Genomic DNA, 19,350 nt, shown 5'->3' on the forward strand with positions numbered 1-19,350 from the left:
TGGTTTGCTGGGAACATGGTATGTAGCTGACATTACTAGATCTTGGACACTCACCCATTTTCCTCTTCATTTGTTGTGAGAGAAGGAAAGATCTTTTTTTTGCTGGGTTGCTAAAAAGCGAATCTTATAAATGCACACAAATAGTCTGAGAGATGAACTGCTTGTCTTTTGATATGAGCTACCATCCTGTAGTTTGCATCCATGTAGAGCCATCCATGACTGAACTCCCATTGCTTCCAGTGGAACAAAAGTGAGGCACAGAAGAATTTACTGCTCAAAGGACCTCATCCAAAGTCTGTGACTGTCTGATATCAATGCTCTTTTGCTCTGACCCTACAAGTGTTCAGAATCAGCGAGCAAATAGTATTAAGAATCCAAACTGGGATGTCCAGCTGAGGGCCCTCCAGGGCAACTGTGTTAAGGAAAATAAAGGGGGCGGAATTTATTTATGAATTGAAAATATGCAACCCAAGCCCTACCCTATAGCATTTAAACTGAAATGTTTCAATCAGCCCTGTTACTACAGTGAGAAGACAGAGGTCATCAGCTTCAGCCCCTGCTTCTCCTACAGCCCTTGGGGCGTCTCTGGTACAGGAGCAGGAGACCCTCAAGCTGTAAAGGCGGGTCAATGTTACTCTGTCCTAACTTCTCCTTAGTGTAAGACTGGTATTAATTTACCTTTTATGAAATGCAAGGAGAAACTTTTCTGAAGTTCAAAATCTATAACATGACCATTTTCTACCACCCCCTTTGATCCCCTACCTGTGCTGGGGAAAAAAGTAGTTTGGGAATTTTGAATAACTATTCTGCAGTAAATGTTTGTGATAGAGATATGTATATTGGAAAGTGTGCAGATTACATGATGAATATATTACTGTCTGTTCATTAAGGTGTTGGTTATGTTTGATTCTCACTGCTACCTGCCCCAAAAAGTCGTCATCTCTGAGCTTCACCATGCTCCACGTGGAATTTGGATAAATGGAGAGGAATACTAGAAATAACTGGATCCTGCAAATAACAGTGGCAGGAAGACATCTTTTTCAAACTCCTAGACAGCTATTTGAAGGGATGTTCTTAAGAGATTTTCCTCAGGGACATTCCAGCAAGCACTCACAATAAGCACAAACATGGTTCATTTTTCTAGTGACTGTTGCCTGGAATCTCTTTTCTACTGGAGATTTGTCCGCAAAAGCAGATCAAAACTTCTGGTTTTGCATTTCACAGAGATTTCCAACTGACAAAGCTTACTTCATTGCTAAAGAAGTAGCCACCACAGAGCGAACTTACCTGAAGGACCTGGAAGTCATCACATCGGTATGTTTACTTTAGTATTACTCATGAACATATGCTACTGGAATTATCTGTGGTATTTTATCTGCCCTGTTTACTTACCCCTTCACTGTTCTATAGTAGTCTTATTTTCTGCACCCTGGGCCATGGATGGGTGCAATGAGCACAGAATTTCAGATTTACACACAAAGTAGAGGCTTGTCAGAGAGCAACACACAAAGCAGTATGAGTCGTCTTAAACATGTACAGTGAAAATATATTCAGTGAATACCCAGCTCACTTTTATTTCATGTTCAGATCTTATGGCTTTATTTGGAAGCTCACAGATAGTATTTTAAATTTGAGTCCTCTGAACCAGGAATAGTTCCCTAGGAAGCTGTATTTACTTTTAACTGGTTTTATTTCTTCCTGTTCGATCTCAGGAAAGTTTTAATGTGTATTTGAAATTTTTCAGTGAGTAAAGAATATTTTCAAACAGCCTGTTATCTTCAACTCAGAGTAAGAAACCTGTGTGCATTATTCAGATAAAACCTGCTCTTCTTTCAGTCACAGGAAATGCCTTTTAATTTCAGTGTGAATTTTCCATAAGTAGGGCAAAGCAAGACTTGCCCTTAATAAATGTTTTTATGGTTCTATGGGGAGCTGTAATAAAGGCCTTAAATGTACAGTGTCCAGGGGCACCAGTTGTCCAACCTGTGCCCTGTACTGGAACAGGGTGCGACTAAGTGAGAGGGATGGAAGCGGTGTCTTCTTCCCGTATTGTGCACCTGGGTCAGTTTAAACTGGTGCAGTTTTCAAGGCTGTGCTAATTGACAGGCCATTGCAACAGTGCTAGGAGTCACTGAAGGTCTATCAAAAATAGCTAGAGCATCATGGAGACAGTGAATAGGCAATGGGTAAGGCAGCTTTTTGCCACCCAGGGAGCCCCTTTTACATTTCTGCCATGACAGCCTCTTTATATTACCAGCACAGCACAAAGGGGTAAGGGTCAAAGCAGAATGGATTCCAATGGATCTAAGATCCTGTTATAAATTTAAACATTAAGGCTTGATCCTGGCCTACTTGTACTTTGCGGGAACCAACAAAGATCTTGAACAACTATCTGCTTCACGTGTGCCCTTCTGTTTTTGCCAGGGGCACAATTCCCTTCCATGAATTTCAGTATGTCAAATATTTATTGTGCTCCACCACCCTGAAAATCAGAAGGATTTCAGGTACTATCCCTGCTACATTTGCAACGCTTGAATGCACAGGGCCAGTCTTTTAAAAAGTGGTCTGAGTTTTGAGTGACCACCTTCGTCAGTAGGGCCTGAATTGGAAAGGAGCTGAGCTGGATTTGGCTTCCATTGACATTGGAACAATAGATAATTAGAATCTCTGAAAATCAGGCTACAGTTGAACACTCACAGGCCAAATTTTGAAAATCTGAGTCACAGCAAACCTGGTTATGAGGCGCACTTGCAATAGCGATTTTCACATTTTAATAACTAGCTTTAGTGGTTGGAATTAATTTTTCTACTTCAGTACAATCAAGTAAATGAATCCACAGTAACTGAATTCGTTGCAAACTTCATGGCAGTGCAGGTGTCTTTTCTGTAGTCTTCTTGTGACTACACATTTCTGAGGGAATTTTATGACAAATATAGAAAGGAAATAGAACTGTGAACTAGTACCAGAGCAGTCAATTTATTCTTTATATGCAGTAAAAGCTCAGTTATCCGGCACCTGGAAACTGGCACATTGAGTTAACTGGCGTGCTGCAGGCTCAGCTGCCGCTGGGCTGGCTGACTGGCTGGTGGCAGTGGGGCTGGTGGAGTGGGTTCACATTTGATTATCTAGCACTCACAGTTTTCTGTACCTTGATTTGCTGGATTAACTGTAAGAAATCACCTCTTTCACTCTGCTGGTGGTGGTTACATTTGTAAGGCCCAGTTCAGGAGCATGTGCTTAAGTCTCATCCACTGCAATGAGATTTAAGTATCTGCTTATATGCTGTCCTAAATTGGAGCTATGCTGTGGTCTAGAGGCCAGCCAGGATTTCAGTAATTGCACAAAGAGCAAATGACAGGCCCTGATCCCAGCTTTCCCCTTTATCACTTTGTTCTCTCCTCCCAGTGGTTTCAGAGCACGGTGAGTAAAGATGACTGTATGCCAGACGCACTGAAAAACCTCCTGTTTTCCAACTTCGAACCATTGCACAAATTTCACACCAGTTTTGTCAAGGAAATTGAACAGAGACTTGCTCTGTGGTAAGAACGTTGTTTATAATTTATTACTGTTAGTTCTCACTGTTGAGTATTTCCACTTTGGTACGTTTTTGCTCTTCGTGGGTTGGCTGTCCTGATTCATTCAGGTGCATCACAAACATTGGCTGACAATAGAATGTATAAAAAACATCTGCTTTGTGTTAATTCTGTTGATATAGTGTATGATAAAGGCATTTTGAAAGGAGGTAATTCAAACTAGTAAAGTTCCTGATCATGTGAGGCTACTTTTCTCTTTCAACAGTAAGTCTGGGGGATGTCAAAAAGCAGTTTTTATTTCTATAGAAGCAAATTGATACACTCTTACATCAGCAAGGCCAGGATTGGCTTAGGTGGGGAAGCTCCAGATGAGTGGAAGAAGGCCAATGCTGTGTTGATAACTTAAAAGGGTAAATAGGATGATGTCGGTAATTATAGGTCTGTCAGCCTGACACTGATTCTGTCATGGTAATGGAGCAGATGATATGGAACTTTATTAATAAAGAATTAAAGGAGAGTAATGTAATTAATACTGATCAACATGTGGTTATGTAAATTAGAGTGTGTCACACTAACTTGGTATATATTTTTTAATCAGATTCCAAGTTTGGTTGGTAAAGGTAATAGTGTTAATGTAAAAACAATGAGAAGTCCTGTGGCACCTTATAGACTAACAGATAATAATAATAATAATACTGTAAGGTCCCCACATTTGTGAACTTAATGTTTGCAAATTCAGTTATTCACAAGTGGTGGCTTGAGCCCATCACTTCCCCAGGGCTCTGGGGCAGGGAGCGCCAGCAGCCGCCACTTCCCTGGGGCTCCAACCCCCCCCCCCCCCCCCCCCCGAGTACCCCTCCCCCAAATTCACAAAAATCAACATTTGTCAGGGTTCTGAACATGGAACCCTCGCAAATGTTGAGACCCTACTGTATAATTTTGTTTTGGAGCATAAGCTTTCGTGGGCAAAGACCCACTTTGTCAGATGCGGACACAGACTAACACAGCTAACCCCCCTCCAATACTTGTCACTATACAGAGTGTTGAGGTATTATACTTAGATTTTACAAGCTGTTTGATTTGGTACAGCAAGTAGCTTGAATAAAAGGCTAGAAGGGTATAAAATGAACAATGGCACACAATATATGGATAAAAAACTGGCTAATTGGTAGGTCTCAAAATACAAATGTAAGCTGAATGGGGATATTTCTAGTGGGGTCCTGCAGGGAGGGGTTATTGGTCTTATGGAATTTAACGTTTTCGTCAATGACCTGGAAGAGAGGATACAATCATCACTGATAAGTTGTAAGATGATGCAGAGTGGGGGAATGATAAATAATGAAGAGGACAGGTCACTGATACAGTTTGATCTGGGCTGCTTTGTAAGAGGTGTAAGCAAACAGTGTGTGTTTTAGTATAGTAAATATGAATCTATACATCTAGTACAGCCTGGGGAGGCCACAGCATGGGGAGACAAGAGCCCCACCCAGCCACACCCCTTCCACCCAAGGCCCCCCCCTCACTGTGGCCCCTGCCCAAGGCCCCTCTGTCTGTTCTGGTATGGCCTTGATCTGAAGAAGTGGGTCTGTCCCACAAAAGCCCATCACCTAATAAATTATTTTGCTAGTCTTTAAAGTGCTACTGGACTGCTTTTTTGTTCTCACAGGGCTTTGTTTCACGAAAAGAGGGTCTTTGGCAAAACAGGTCGGCACTGTGCAGTTTCTGGAACTGTTCGTGGGATCAGTATGGAATTTATATTTTGTTGTGGTGCTCTTTGTGTTACACAACTCTCCAGTGTAATGGGAAATGAAAGGAGGTTGTCGTTTATGTTCCCCATTGTCATCTGAGTACTAGTCTGGTGAGAGGAGAACCTATACTGGGCTTATGGAGAAAAAGTGGGGGTAGTGTTGGAATTACATAACGTAATTTTAAAGCACAGCTAGTTCTCCTCAGTTGATACAAATTGCTCTGTGTGAATTTTATGTGTGGACCAGAGGTTCAATAATTTTTTTTCTCCCAGTGCTGTTCTCTTTTTTATTGCTTTGAAATGGGGCTAGCTATTCAGCAGCGTTACATGTACTTTGTGGGGAAGAGAAACCTCTCCTAGAGAGTAACATATTTCTCCCCAGAGTGTAGGCTCTTGTTTTTGTTTTTAGTTTTTTGTTTTTAATTCAGAGATAAATATAATTAGCTGTCTTTTCTATTCAGAAGTATTTTTGTTTGTCCTTGGAAATGCACTTGTGGTATTTGGAAGTTCTGTGTCTTTTCTGGACATAGCTGATGCATCGCCATAGTGATAGGAAGGATTGTAAATCATCCCTTGAAATGGTTGATATCTCTCAGTTGGGTTTTATTTTACAAAAAGATACCATAGACTCACAGAATACTAGGACTGGAAGGGACCTCGAGAGACCATCGAATCCAGACGCCTACCCCAGTGGCAGGAACAAGTACTGTCTAAACCATCCCTGATAGACATCTATCAAACCTGTTCTTAAATATCTCCAGTGATGGAGATTCCACAACCTCCCTTGGCAATTTATTCCACTGTTTGACCACCCTGACAGTTAGGAACTTTTTCCTAATGTCCAACCTAAACCTCCCTTGCTGCAGTTTAAGTCCATTGCCTCTTGTTCTATCCTCAGAGGCCAAAAAGAACAAGTTTTCTCTCTCCTCCTTATGACACCCTTTTAGATACCTGAAACCGCGATCGTGTCACCCCTCAATCTTCTCTTTTCCAAACTAAACAAGCCCAATTCTTTCAGCCTTTCTTCATAGGTCTCACAATACTCCAGCCGAGTCCTAACCAGCTCAGAGTAGAGCCAAAGAATGACTTCTCATGTCTTGTTCACAACACATCTGTTAATGCATCCTAGAATCACATTTGCTTTTTTTGCAGCAGCATCACACTGTTGACCCATGTTTAGCTTGTGGTCCACTATAACCCCTAGATCCCTTTCTGCTGTAGTCATTCCTAGACAGTCTCTCCCTATTCTGTATATGTGAAGCTGATTGTTCCTTCCCAAGTGGAGCACTTTGCATTTGTCCTTATTAAACTTCATCCTGAATTATGACTTGGATAAATTGGAGAAATGGTCTGAGGGAAACAGGATGAAGTTTAATAAGGACAAATGCAAAGTGCTCCACTTGGGAAGGAACAATCAGTTTCACACATCCCCAAAACTATTGTGGTTGGGCTCAAAGAGGCCTTATTTATGAACCTTCCTAAAATATACTGGGTTGTCATAGCTGTGTTGATTCCAGGATACTGGAGGGGCAAAGCGGATGAGGTATTATCTTTTATTGGACAAATTTCAGTTGGTGAGAGAGACAAGCTTGCAAGCTTATATATAGCTCTTCTGCAGGTCTGGGAAATGTCATAGCTAAATATAAGGAGGAACAGATTGTTTAACTTAAGTGGTGACACAGTAGTCTTTTCGCACTTTCCTGTGTGAGTTCATGCGAGTGCATAATAATTGTCTGGTTTCACCCACTTAATAGATGCTGGGACATTTAGTGCACTTGATGAGGTACACTATATGTGATAAGCATGTGCAGGACAGGTGAGTCTTGCAAGATGTGCATGTGGGTGGGTAATTGATCACTGTAGCAACAGAACTATGTGTAGGTCTGGTGCTACTCTGAGTTGGTGGATACTGGTGTGTGGGGAGCTTACTTTCTAGTGATGAGCTTGGTGAGACTGGGTTTGGTTGAAGGCCAGAAGAGGGAGCTCAGGAGAGATTTATTTCAGAAGGTGTTGCCCTTTGAATATGGATTTTAATTTTTCAGCAATGCCCTGTGTGGGTTCCAGTGCAAGGTAGCGGGTGACAACCAGAGGTTTATAGTCAGAGCAGGTTTGATTTCTGCATTGAAGCAGGCTCTCTCAGTATATTTGTGTTGTCTGTTCCATGGTGTGATCTACTTCTCTGCTGGAGTGGCCTTGTTGGTGAAGGTAGCTTTAAGTGTGCTAAGGTGTAAATCCCAGACTTTCTCCCTGGAGCATGTTCTATGGTATCTGAATACCTGGCTGTGGCTAACTGATTTCTTTAGATGTTTGGGGTGGTTAGTGGTTATCTTTGGGTGTCTCTGCACTACGCAACTTTTAGTGGTATGGCTATCCGTCTAGAGGATGAAAATATTATAGATGTAGCTCAGGTATATCATTGATTTTGTGGTGCATTTTGTTAGAAAGCCTTCCTCAAGGTGGCCTCAGAAGAGAATGTCATACTGGAGAGCAGTCCTTGTACCCCTTTCAGTACCCAGAGTTTGGACAAAGTGGGGTGGAATATAGAATTGTTGTACATGAGGATGAAATGAACGAGTTTGACGAAGTGTTGGGGGTGGAATGCTGAGTTATCTAATGTCTCACAGATATTTAAGGTGGGCTGTAATGCTGTCATTGTCAGGTATGTTCGTGTATAAGGGGGTGACATCTAGGGCACCAAGAATGGTGTTCTGAGGGAGGCTGTTAATGTTGCAGACTTTGTGGAGGTAGTCACTTGTGTCCTGCAGGAAGCCGACCCTTTCTGAGAGACTTGAAGAGATTCTAGGAGTCCTTCAGTAAGAATGCAGAGGCCAACTCAGATGAGTCTGCCTGGTTTCCCACGTCTGTGTATCTTGGGAAGCACGTAGACAGTCTCTGGGATGGGTTCTTGGGGGATGACAATGTAGAGTTTCTCTTGCAGTTGTTTGGGGAAGAATTGGTGATGTTTTTGAAGTCTGTATAGGGTCTTTGAGTTCTTTATAGTGAGTGGTGTTGAGAAGATGACATTTATCCTCATTAATGTACGTACCACCTTTGGCTGCTGGTTTGATCACCCCATGACGGCTATATTTCAGGGACTGTATAGCTGTCCTCAGCTGTGGTTGGTGGGGTTATGGTTATTGTGGGCAGCGGAGTCATTGTTATAAAACTGAAGCAAATGACCCAGTAAAACCAGGTTGGTGAAACTGGGCAATCACTAGGCTCTCGAATAAAAAGAGAAAACTTAAATTCATAACTCAGCTAGACGCTAGAAATTACGGACTGAATAGGGACACTGGGTTTATGGCTTATTATAACAATCTGTAACTCACTAACAACCTCGTCCCCACAAACAGCTTCATCCCCTGCCCTCCACTTTTCTCCCTATATCAGCAGTTGTGTTAACAGGCCATTTCACCTGGTCCCTTGAAATATGTGTTTGCTGTTACCTGTTCCACCTTGTATTCAGTTGTGACCCTCTGGTTACAAGAGGAGAGCTCTGTAGCAGCACAAAAGCTTGTCTTTCTCACAACTGAAATTGGTCCAGTAAAAGATCTTCCAATGAAAGACAGGAAGTGTGGCAAGAGACCATCTCATTTTAACCAGAAGGTCTTGAATGATCTTAGAATCAAAAAGGAATTGTATATAAAATGGAAACTAAATCAAGGTGCAAAGGATGAATGTAAGTAAATAACACAGGAATGTAGGTAAAAAATTAGAGAAGCAAAAGCACAAAATGAGATCAGTCCAGCTTGAGACATAAACAGAAACAAGAAAATATTCTACAAGTACGTTAGAAGCAAGAGGAAGACCAAGGACAGAGTAGGCCCATTGCTTAATGAAAAGGGAGAAACAATAACAAAAAACATGGAAATGGCAGGTACTTAATTATTTCTTTGTTTGTTTTCACCTAGAAGCTTGATGGAGATTCATACAGTGGAAATGGGCTAGGTCAAAAAGTTAAAAAAGGGAAAGAAAAACTTGAAAATTACTTAGAAAAGATAGATGTCTTCAAGACACCAGGACCTGAAGAAATGTACACTAAAACGCTCAAGGGAGTGACTCAGATACCTCCTCTATCACCTTTGAAAAGTCATGGAAGTCAGGAGAGATTCCAGAAGATTGACAAAGGGCAAATACAGTGTCCATCTATAACAAGGGAAATAAGGACAACCCAGGAAGTTACAGACCAGTCAGCTTCACTTCTCTTCCAGTAAGGATAATGGAGCAATCCATCTGCAAACATCTGCAAAATAATAAGATGAGAGGTAACAGTCAGCAGGGATTTGTCAAGAACAAATCACATGAAACCAACCTGATAGCTTTCTTAAACAGATAACAGGCCTTGTGAATAAAGGGAAAGCAGTGGACGTGATATACCTAGTCTTTAGTAAAGCAGCTGATACTGTATCACACGACCTTCCCGTCAGTAAACTAGGGAAATGCAACCTAACTGGAGCTGATATCAGATGAGTGCATAACTGGTTGGCTAACTGTTTACAGTCAGCAGTTAGTAATAATTCACCATCATGCTGGAAGGGAATATGGGTGGGGCGGGGGGGGTGGGGTTCCACAGGGGTCAGTTTTGGAGCTAGTGCTGTTCAATGTTTCCATGAGTGATTCAGCTATTGGCATAGAGAGCACACTTCTGAAGTTTGCAGATGATACCAAGCTGGGAGTGTTGCAAGTACTTTGGAGGATAGGGTCAGAATTGAAAATGATCTAGACAAACTAGAGAAATGCACTGAGGCAAATAGGATGAAGTTCAATAAGGACAAATGCAAAGTACTCCACTTAGGGAGGAACAGTGACTTTCACATACAAAATGGGAAGCAACTGTCTAGAAAGGAGTACTGCAGAAAGCGATCTAGGTGTCATAGAGGACCACAAGCTAAAGATGAATCAACAGTGTGACACTGTTACAAAAAAAGCAAAGGTGATTCTGCCGTACATTAAAAGGAGTGTTGAGAACAAGACACGAGATCTGCTCTTTGTTGATTAGGCCTTATTTGTAGTCTGTGTCCAGTTCTGGCCACCACATTTCAGGAAAGAGGTGTAGAAATTGAAAAGGGTCCAGAGAAGAGCAACTAAAATGATTAAGGTCTAGAAAATATGACCTATAAGAGAAGATTAAAAGAACTGGGTTTGTTTGGCTTGGACTAGAGAAAGTTGAGAAGGGGACATGATCGCAGCTTTCAACTATCTAAAAGGGTGTGACAAGCAGGAGGGTGAAAAAGTATTTTCTTATTCTTTGAAAAGAGGATGAGATGCAATGGGCTTAAATTGCAGCAAGGGAGGTTTAGATTGGCTATTAGGAAAAACTTCCTGTCAGGGTGGTTAAGAACCAGAATAAATTGCCTAGGGTGGTTGTAGAATCCCCATCATTGGAGATATTTAAAAATATTTAAGATTTTTAGGGTTGGATAAATATCTAATGGAGATGATATAGATGGTGCTTTGCTCTTCCATGAGGGCAGGGGGCTGGACATAATGACCTCCTGAGGTTCCTTCCAGTTCTAGTACTCTGTGATTCCATGATTGCCTCTCACATTTTTAAAAGGCATTTTTGGCTTGTTAGAAGATTTATTCAATGCCCGAATACATTTTGTATGCTGTGTGTTTGGCTATAGGATACCCTAAAGACTGGCACTACTTAAGGACTCAGTTTAAGTTCTGGCAGATCTTCCGTTTATTTTTACGTGTCTCTTTTTTGTTAATGACACCTTGTTCCATCGCTTGAAAAAAGCGTGTTTGCATTCTCAGTGGTGAATGAGAAGTTTCTTTGACAAGAAGAGACACGGATAGCAGCAGCCAAATGCAGTTTACAGGAATTTGGCCCATTTCACAACTGTTGTTTCCTGCTGGGTGTAAAACTGACCACATTGCCATCACTTTCACTGTGCCGCTTCATAATGTCATAGACAGCAAACACACTTTGGGCCTTTGCTACAGTGTCCTGTGAGCAGCTCAGAGACGCTTCCATGTACCAGGTCACTTGCACTCAGGTGTTTGTGAACTATCTGGCAGCTGCTTGTGAAACTGACTGTGTTCTTGTCCTAGAGGGGAAAAGCAGGGCGCATCGGAGGCAGGAGTGTGGTTTGGGAGATGAGGCTAGCCAAAAAAAAACAAAAAAACAAACAGTTGGAATGAGGCAGTGGGGTGGGGAGAGAGAAGGGAAGAGCCTAGAGTTGTCTTTCTGTCCAAAGATGGTTGGGAGACAACATGTAGGAAGCAAAATCCATTAGTATGAAACCCAGCAGGCCTGAGACAGCCCCTCTTCCTAAGGTGAATATTAGTAGCTTCCTGCTGGGTATCTGCCTCTTGGTTTTCCAGCAGCTAGGATAGAAAGAGGAGCAATATTCTGGATTCCCCTTCTCTTTTATAATTTCCTCTGTCTGGTGATAAATACAGCATCAGTTCCCACCCGCTGGCTCCATCCCTTTGTGCTGCTCTGAGGCCCAAAGAAGACAAAGAACTATCCTGATGTAGCGGTAATCCCTGGGGAGGGGGAGCCCTAACTGGCTCTATGCCACCTGCTCCCCTTTTCAAGTTTAAGGACATTCCCAGGCAAGAGGGAGTGGAGCAGATATTTAGTGTGTCCCATAAGTCCCTGGCCAGTGGAGCAGTCACAAGATTTTAAGGTCTCACATAGTATTCAATTTACTTTAGAGTGACAAAGGGCTGTCTGAATCCTCCTGAGAGCCAGGAAGCCTGACGCTGATGCTGTAATGACAGTCCTCCAGCACTAGAAATTCAGTGCTCGGGCTAGTGGATCTGTAGTAAATTTTTGAATTCCTGTCATCTGCTCTTTTTCTTCTCAATGCCTCACGTGAGCCCACCCCTCCAGATGCTGTGATCTGAGAGGTGTTTGCTCATTACAGGGAGTGCATTTCTGAGCCACATCTGATGGCGGTGAGAGAACAAATCACAGACTCTAAAGTGCACTAGAACTGGAAGTCAAATGAGTTTCTCTGTGAAAAGACTAGTCTTTCTGCTTTTACTAAAAATATCTAAATCTGTTTCTCTCTAGGGTGTCTATAAAGTCCAAAAGGATACAGAATGTAGGATATCTGCAAAGTATTTGTATGGCATTATACCCTAAATGCAGAAATATTTACTCTTGCTCATTCAGCTCCCACTATCCCAGCTGAATGCACAGCCAACCTGTGCAACTTGTTGCCAAAGGATATTGTGAAGGCTAAAAGTACAACTGGATTTAAAAAAAATAGATACAATTAGATACATAATTTGATGATTTTATGGAGGGTCAATGGCTGAAAGCCAAGATGGTCAGGGAGTGAAATCCCAAACTCTGGGTAGCCCTAAACCTATTCCTGTGAGCTGGGACTCGATGAGAGAAGATGGATCATTCAAAAAATTGCCCTGTTCTCTTCACTCTCAGAAGCATCTTGCATCAGCCAGTGTTGGAAAACAGGAAACTGAGCTAGATTAATTAATTAGTCTGACCCAGTATGGTTGTCTTTACGTTCTTACTGTTCTCTGCTGTCATCTTCTTTATTTTATACCAGCCTCTAAGCTAACAAGGGAAAGATGCATATTTATGAAATTGTATCAATCCTCCACTCTCAGAACTCATGAAAGATAATTTCAAAACCTCATGTCTCTCTATCTTCTGTATAATAGAGGATGAGCTAAATGTCCCAATCTCTTGCTGAGAAGGGGTACTCTGACCGGAATGAATAGCCAATTGAATCTTTTACATAAACTGTGAAGGAAAACCAATCTTACTTTCAAATATGAGAATACTACTCATTTCAGAATACTACAAAATTCAGTTGGCTTTTCTTCTACTTCTATGTGAGTGAAAGCGTCCACATTACAATACTTCATCTCTCAAATAAAAAAAAACAGAGCATGCATAAGTTATCTTAATCGTCACATTATCCATGGGTGCTGCTTAAAGGGAGGTGGCTTTTCTGTCTTGCCTGAAACAAAGATGGTACACTGTTATTCTGTAAGATGCGTTGCTCATGTCCATCCCAGGAACCACCCTCCTTGCCCTCCGTGGGAATTGTTGGCCAAACGGAACCAAGAGGGTTTAGGGCCAGCGACACCTAATAGACTGATGTGTGAGCACAGCCGGCCCTGCAGATATCACTAAGGCAGAAGTTTCCAACAACCACTCACTTGGACACTCACACCGAGAATGGAATGGATATGAGGAACACAGCTGGAAGAGCAACAGTTATGAAACAGTGGTAACCTTTTTTGTGGATAAACTTGGCAAGCAGAGTCACAGTCTCAGGAATATTGACTCTAAGGAGATGTGAAGAACAGGACAGCAAGGAGGTGGATTTACAGCCAAGGAGAGGAAACACTGATTTTTTTTTTTTTCACTCAAATGACCCAGTATGTCATTGAGTGATCTGTTTTGCTTTTCTTAGTAAAAATGTTTTTATATGAACTGCACTGACTGAAGAAGAGTAATGTGTACATGCTGACAACATTGAATGTGTTGGTAACCTATGGTTTATTATTATAAATCTAATTACTTGGCAATGTTCTAGGTTGTTATGCTCCTGGCACAGTTTTTGGGCTTTCCCTTTATAAAGTTCTAAAAATTTTAAAATATGTGTTTTATCTTGGTTTGCCTCTGCCTTGCTTCAGAATTAGCATAACCAAACCAAATTGTCCAGGGACAATAGCACGGTAATATGTTCAGTTTGAATTTCTACCTTGTTCTTTTATACAGGCAAATATTTTGTTTGTATGGAATGGGCCAGTTGCTTATTCAAGCTGGTCCTGTGTGCTTTCTCACTCACAGAGGTGACTAGGGCTTAGCTTGCATCACTGAAGCTGTAGCAGTTGTTGATAGGGTGTGTCTGGCTTATATAGTGGTGGCATTCTTGCTCTCTGAAAGACATACCGTGTGATCTCTCTAGCCTTGGGAGAACAACTGCAACAGAGGTTCAGGAAGAGGGGTTTATGGGAGGAATCATGGTGCAGCTTTGTTCTACCAGCATGCAAGGGCTCTTTGTCATCATGTTTCCCAATTGTTTTGTTTTTATCTAATCTCATGGGTTTCGTCTGCTGGGCTTTTGTGTCATTTAGAGGGCATAGTTTTGACTGGTAACCTGTATGAAATACAGTGATCCTTCAGTGAAGAATCAGCTGAGAGCTTACAGAGAGACAGATCTTGCTAGTTGTTTTCTGGAAAGCTAACTAGACTGGAAGGAAGGATTGTCCTCAAGCTCATAACATTGTATAGTTCAGTCTTGGGTGATTTCATTGCAATGGGGTCACTAGCACAATGCAAATGACTGGTCTATACCAACCACTGTCATGAATCTGAGCTACATGAAATGGACATACTGCAGCGCATTGCATGTGGTATGGTCAGCAGAGGCTGCTCGCCTGCTGATGGGTGCTGAGAGGCACTCTTCTCCTCCGGTTGGAATACTAGCATCAAGAGGAGAGCACCTGGATATCAGTTTATCATTTCTAAACAGATGCAGTAAATCAACAGCTGGTGGATTGGTCACCGCAGCATCACTCCCCAGAGCAGTGGAGACGAGCTCTGTGGCTGAATTTTATGTTGACCTTTAGGGGTTCTGTGTTTATATTTTTCCTGATTTATTGTCTCCATCAAATTTCCATTTCCTAGAAGACTATTCTCTGGCAGCTTGAGATAGTATGTTCTTGCTACAGATTTCCTTCCACTCTCTTTAAAGTGGTGCAAGTTTAGGAAAATCAGAAGAGCACTGTTCAAATGACCCAAAATAGCTGCTGGCAGAGTCGCTGTATTGTGGAGCGCACTGGTTATTTTAGCATCAGATAACATACTGTTAAAATTGAAGTCTTTCCCCTAGTAATAAACCACTCTCTTCTTCCAGTCTGAAGACTTACACAATGATCCAGTACTCTGTGCTGTTAAGAATGAAATTTGAGAAGATTTTCAGATGTGAAAGAAATAGATGAAGGTGGCATAAATTTCCTCCTTTATGTTCCTGCTGGTGAAGAGCCTTATAACCATCAATCTGCTACAGACAGAAATTGAATGACAAGAAACAGTAGAAATCTTTCCACTTATGTGGGGTCTTCTCTTTATTAAAAACACCGTGTGTTGGGGTTGATCTGGTTGTCTTTGGAGACCTCATTTCTGTCCATGCTATTATCAGCGATTATTGCCCAGAATATCTCTGTCCTTGTTCCAGTCACGTAATGGCTGAATGTTTCTGAAAGCTCCAGTTCTGTGACTGAACATCTGGGCTGTAAGGCTGAGGTGTTCAAAGCTACGTCCGACTTTCTGTGATAACTGGAAGTTATCCAAATCCCTCAGGCCTCTTAGCAAATCTCAGACTAATTGAATGGAACCAAAAAATTCACCATGTCTCCACAGTTCTGTTTTAACAGGAGGAAAAGATCAACCAGGAAAAGTCAGATCCTATGCTAGTTGCCCCTTCCGGGTGACACAAATACCCTTATAGATTATGCCATAATTATAGTAGTCATGGCACCAGATTATTCCTAGTATTTTCTGCTAGTGTCTAGAACATAATGGCTTTTGTACAGATGCACAGAAAATATCTAGCGCTTCAAAGAGACAAAGACAAACCAAAGGGAAGAGGAAGGAGTACAGAATGAGTAAAGAGTATTACCTGACCAGCTGTAGGGCTCTTCGATCTCTCTCTCTCTCTCTCTTTTCCCCCACCCCTCACCCCAGTTACAGCAGTTATACTAGGGAGATGAAAGTAGATGGAAGAATGTCTCCTGCTATTTAGAATGAGGTGGGAGTTCTGCCTACTTTATACTGTTCTATCTCCAATAATTATATCACTTTTTATTATAGGGCTCCATCCTGCCCTGCCATACATTTTTTGCCTTACAGCACCTTGTGAGAAGGGGGTGCCACTCACTACCTGTTTTATAGAAATTAACAAAAAAAAAAAAAAAACAAACAAAAAAACCAAAACAAAACCAGAATTTGGCACCTGATGAAAAGGCTTAATATTCAAGCCATGACTTGAGAAATCTGTATCCACTCATTGACAGACCAATTCCATGTTCAAAACAGTGACCCATGAAATTAGAGGAAATAGAAGAATTTAGCTGCTGACACAACAGATGAACCTCTTTTCCCTCAGCAAACTGAACTATCATTCTGAGCACAGCTCAGGAAGACTTGCTATTATCTGCTTCTGTGCCTTGTGCTGTGACAGAAATAAGACCAGCACAAGGATTATTTTTTGTCCTTTCCGAATTGTTTCTTTGGGTGGAGGGAAGATATGTTTACCATGGAGAAATCTTTCACACTGTACACATTGCTTCCTAAGCTCATTTCCCTCCAGAGAAATTTGTTTGTCCTATTGACCCTCCTTCTGTCCCTCTTCTCCCCAACCTGTTTCCGTCAGATTTTTCTCCAGAGTGGAGCAGCACCCAAAACTCATTTCCCTGAAATCAGACAAACAGAGGAACTGCAGGAATCTAAGGTGTTTCATTTATCATTAGCATTATTACAAGTATTACTGGAGTGCCTAGGAGCCTCAGTCATGGACCCAAGATTCCGCAGTGCTAAGCACCATATTGATGGATTTAAGTTCTGTTGAGGCATCCGCTCAGTGCTTCTTGGATCCATAGAGTGATGGGCTTGTGCGTAGTCTATCACTCCTTGTAGAGGTGTTGGGAAGTTTCAAGATCTCAGAGGGCTTTCAGTAAGGTGGTGAATAATGTGTTGCAATTACTTCTGTTTTCTAGACATGTCATTATTTGGAGCAGTCACAGGCGATTAGAATCTTGTTTTTAGACGCCTACGAATGATTATGCGGCAGGTGAGGAAGGGGGGTGGTAGTTGTTTTTGTTTTTAAAGCTTTCCTTGCCTGACAGTTGGAAGTTCATTTTTTGCACAAGCAGATTTAACATTTGTGTGGGAAGAAGCTGCAAGCCGAAAGGATTGGCAAGGCGTAGGGATGGGCTGTTGAGCCCTCCTATCTGCCTGCTTTGTAAGGCTTTATAACAGTCTAGGGGTTCTTGTCTGTTTTAGCGGACAAATGAGATCATCATCTCTGTTGGCTTAGTCCTATTGAGTTACTGCAGTCGATTCAGACCTTCATCACTCTGCTGGCCTCTTTGGGAAAGAAATGCATCTTTTATAGACAGCCTGACCTACTAATCCCTCACCTTCCCTGCCACACAGGGTCTGCGCTCATGAGCTACACAGCAAGATTTGTTGTGGCTGTTGAGAGGAGCTTTGGATAACTGCGGTGGGAAAGTTTATAAAGGAAGGATTCCTGCTATGGGGTTTGGATAGTTTCAGGTGACTGAATAATGATTGGCAGAGCACATGGGCTGCAATGGGTCAGGGATAAGCTTTTAGGTGGCAAGTATTTCTCAAAGGGCCTGATCCCCAGTCCAGGAAGCCAATGGGAGGAGCCCTTACACTGGTGTTACTGGGCTTTGGGTTAGGCCTCCAGGAGCAAACAGATAGTAGAGAAATATGTCTTCCAGGACAGATTTTGGTTAGACTAAGCATAGAGTCAACTCCAGCAAAGCAATTCTCTCAGCAGAATAGCATTCTAAAATGTAGTTAATATTTATCTTGGCAATAAACCAATAATTGCTGAAGTTTATTCACTTAAATTAAATGCAGGGCATGAAAAAAGGATCGTAAACAATATAACAAAGTTAGGAGGAGAAAATCAGTGAAAAAAAATTAAGGAGAATTGTGATTACAGAGCAAGAGTTCTTCTGTTGGTAGTCACCCAAACCCACCTCACGGCTGGCAAGAATTTTTCTTCTGTTGTTTTGGAAACTTCTGAGAACTTTGTGCAACTGTAAACGCATAGAGCGTTCCAGCATGCTTGCTGAGTGTTGCCTTCAAAGATGAGGGGGGAAAAAAATTATTTTTTTTAAACATTCCCTGCTGTCACAGCAGCACTTCTGCCTCTAGATTTTAGATTCTTGTGGTTTTGGATGGAGGGTGGTTTAACGCATTTCGCCTTAGAGGGGAGGCTTCAGCAAGAGAAAAGTAAACTGAGGGGAAATTTCAGCAGACAAGGTGGTTGGATGAAAAACAGAGTCGGGAAGGAGAACTGTGTGCTTGGTGTGGGGGGAATAAAGGGACTTGCTAGTGAAAGGCTCAGTAAAGAAGCAAGCTGATATTTCTTTTTCGCCTCAGGTCATGTGGAAACTTTAATATGATGGCCATATGCACCTCTATTATCTTTTGCAGTAGAGCCCACTCTAGCAAATACATTTGACTCATTTTGAGTAGACAGAATGAAAGACAAACGGGTTGTTTAAACTACAGCTTTTGCCAAATTGGCAGAGCTAACTAGAAGGCATGCTTACACACGACTAATGTTCTGTTTCTCACCCAAGTGTACTGATTTCAAAGAACTTAATCAATATTGTCATGAACTGCACTTCCTCTGCTGAAATAAGTGTGTTGGCTTCAGGCTGCTGCTGGGGAGAGTTACTGCAATAGAAAATAATTAAGGACAACATTTGAAGCAACTCGATGTTGTTCAGTGCCACTTGGGATGAATTTGAAACAATTTACCATCATCCTGCGTAACTTTTGTCTGCTGTGGGATACGTTAGAGGGCATCACTGTTCTGCATGATACACTGCAGAACATATTTCTTCAGTAAGAGAGGAGTGAGTAAGAGATTATGCAGCATAGCCATAAACCACAAATGCATATATCTTTACAAAACTGTGTCTCCCTGCATATTTGTACACTGATTGTGAAAAATCTGTTTTCTCTTCCTTTTCGATGGGTACCGTAAACCCTTTAGGTATGCACACATTTCCAGTAATTTAGTGATTGTAGAGTATATCCAACAACTGTCTTTGTGTTAAGGAGTGGTAACAGAGAGGTAGCTGTGCTAGTCAATACTCCAACAAAACAAAGCAGCAGAAATGTAGCACTTCAAAGACTAACAAACTGATTGATTCAGTGATGGGACAGACCCATTTCTTCAGATCTGTCCCATGAAAGGTCATCACTGAATCAATCATTTTGTTAGTCTTTGAAGTGCTACATTTCTGCTGCTTTTTTGTTTTTTTGTTTTGTTTTGTTTTTTTTGTTAAGAAGTACAAAGATTTACCACC

General features: G+C 41.7%; 1 protein-coding gene across 8 annotated transcripts in view; it reads left to right on the forward strand.

The window, feature by feature from the left end:
• FARP1 (FERM, ARH/RhoGEF and pleckstrin domain protein 1) overlaps positions 1–19,350 on the forward strand; it is a 298,536-nt gene that overhangs the window by 246,410 nt on the left and 32,776 nt on the right. For 7 of the 8 annotated variants that reach the window (XM_074989432.1, XM_074989476.1, XM_074989467.1 and 4 more), the window contains exons 15-16: positions 1,225–1,314; positions 3,406–3,539. In XM_074989432.1, coding sequence (XP_074845533.1) covers positions 1,225–1,314; positions 3,406–3,539 — 224 coding nt within the window. The remainder of the gene's footprint in view (positions 1–1,224; positions 1,315–3,405; positions 3,540–19,350) is intronic. The other variant, XM_074989485.1, reaches the window with a different exon arrangement.

The sequence above is a fragment of the Carettochelys insculpta genome, chromosome 1 (assembly GCF_033958435.1).
Source record: "Carettochelys insculpta isolate YL-2023 chromosome 1, ASM3395843v1, whole genome shotgun sequence".
Lineage (NCBI taxonomy): Eukaryota > Metazoa > Chordata > Testudines > Carettochelyidae > Carettochelys > Carettochelys insculpta.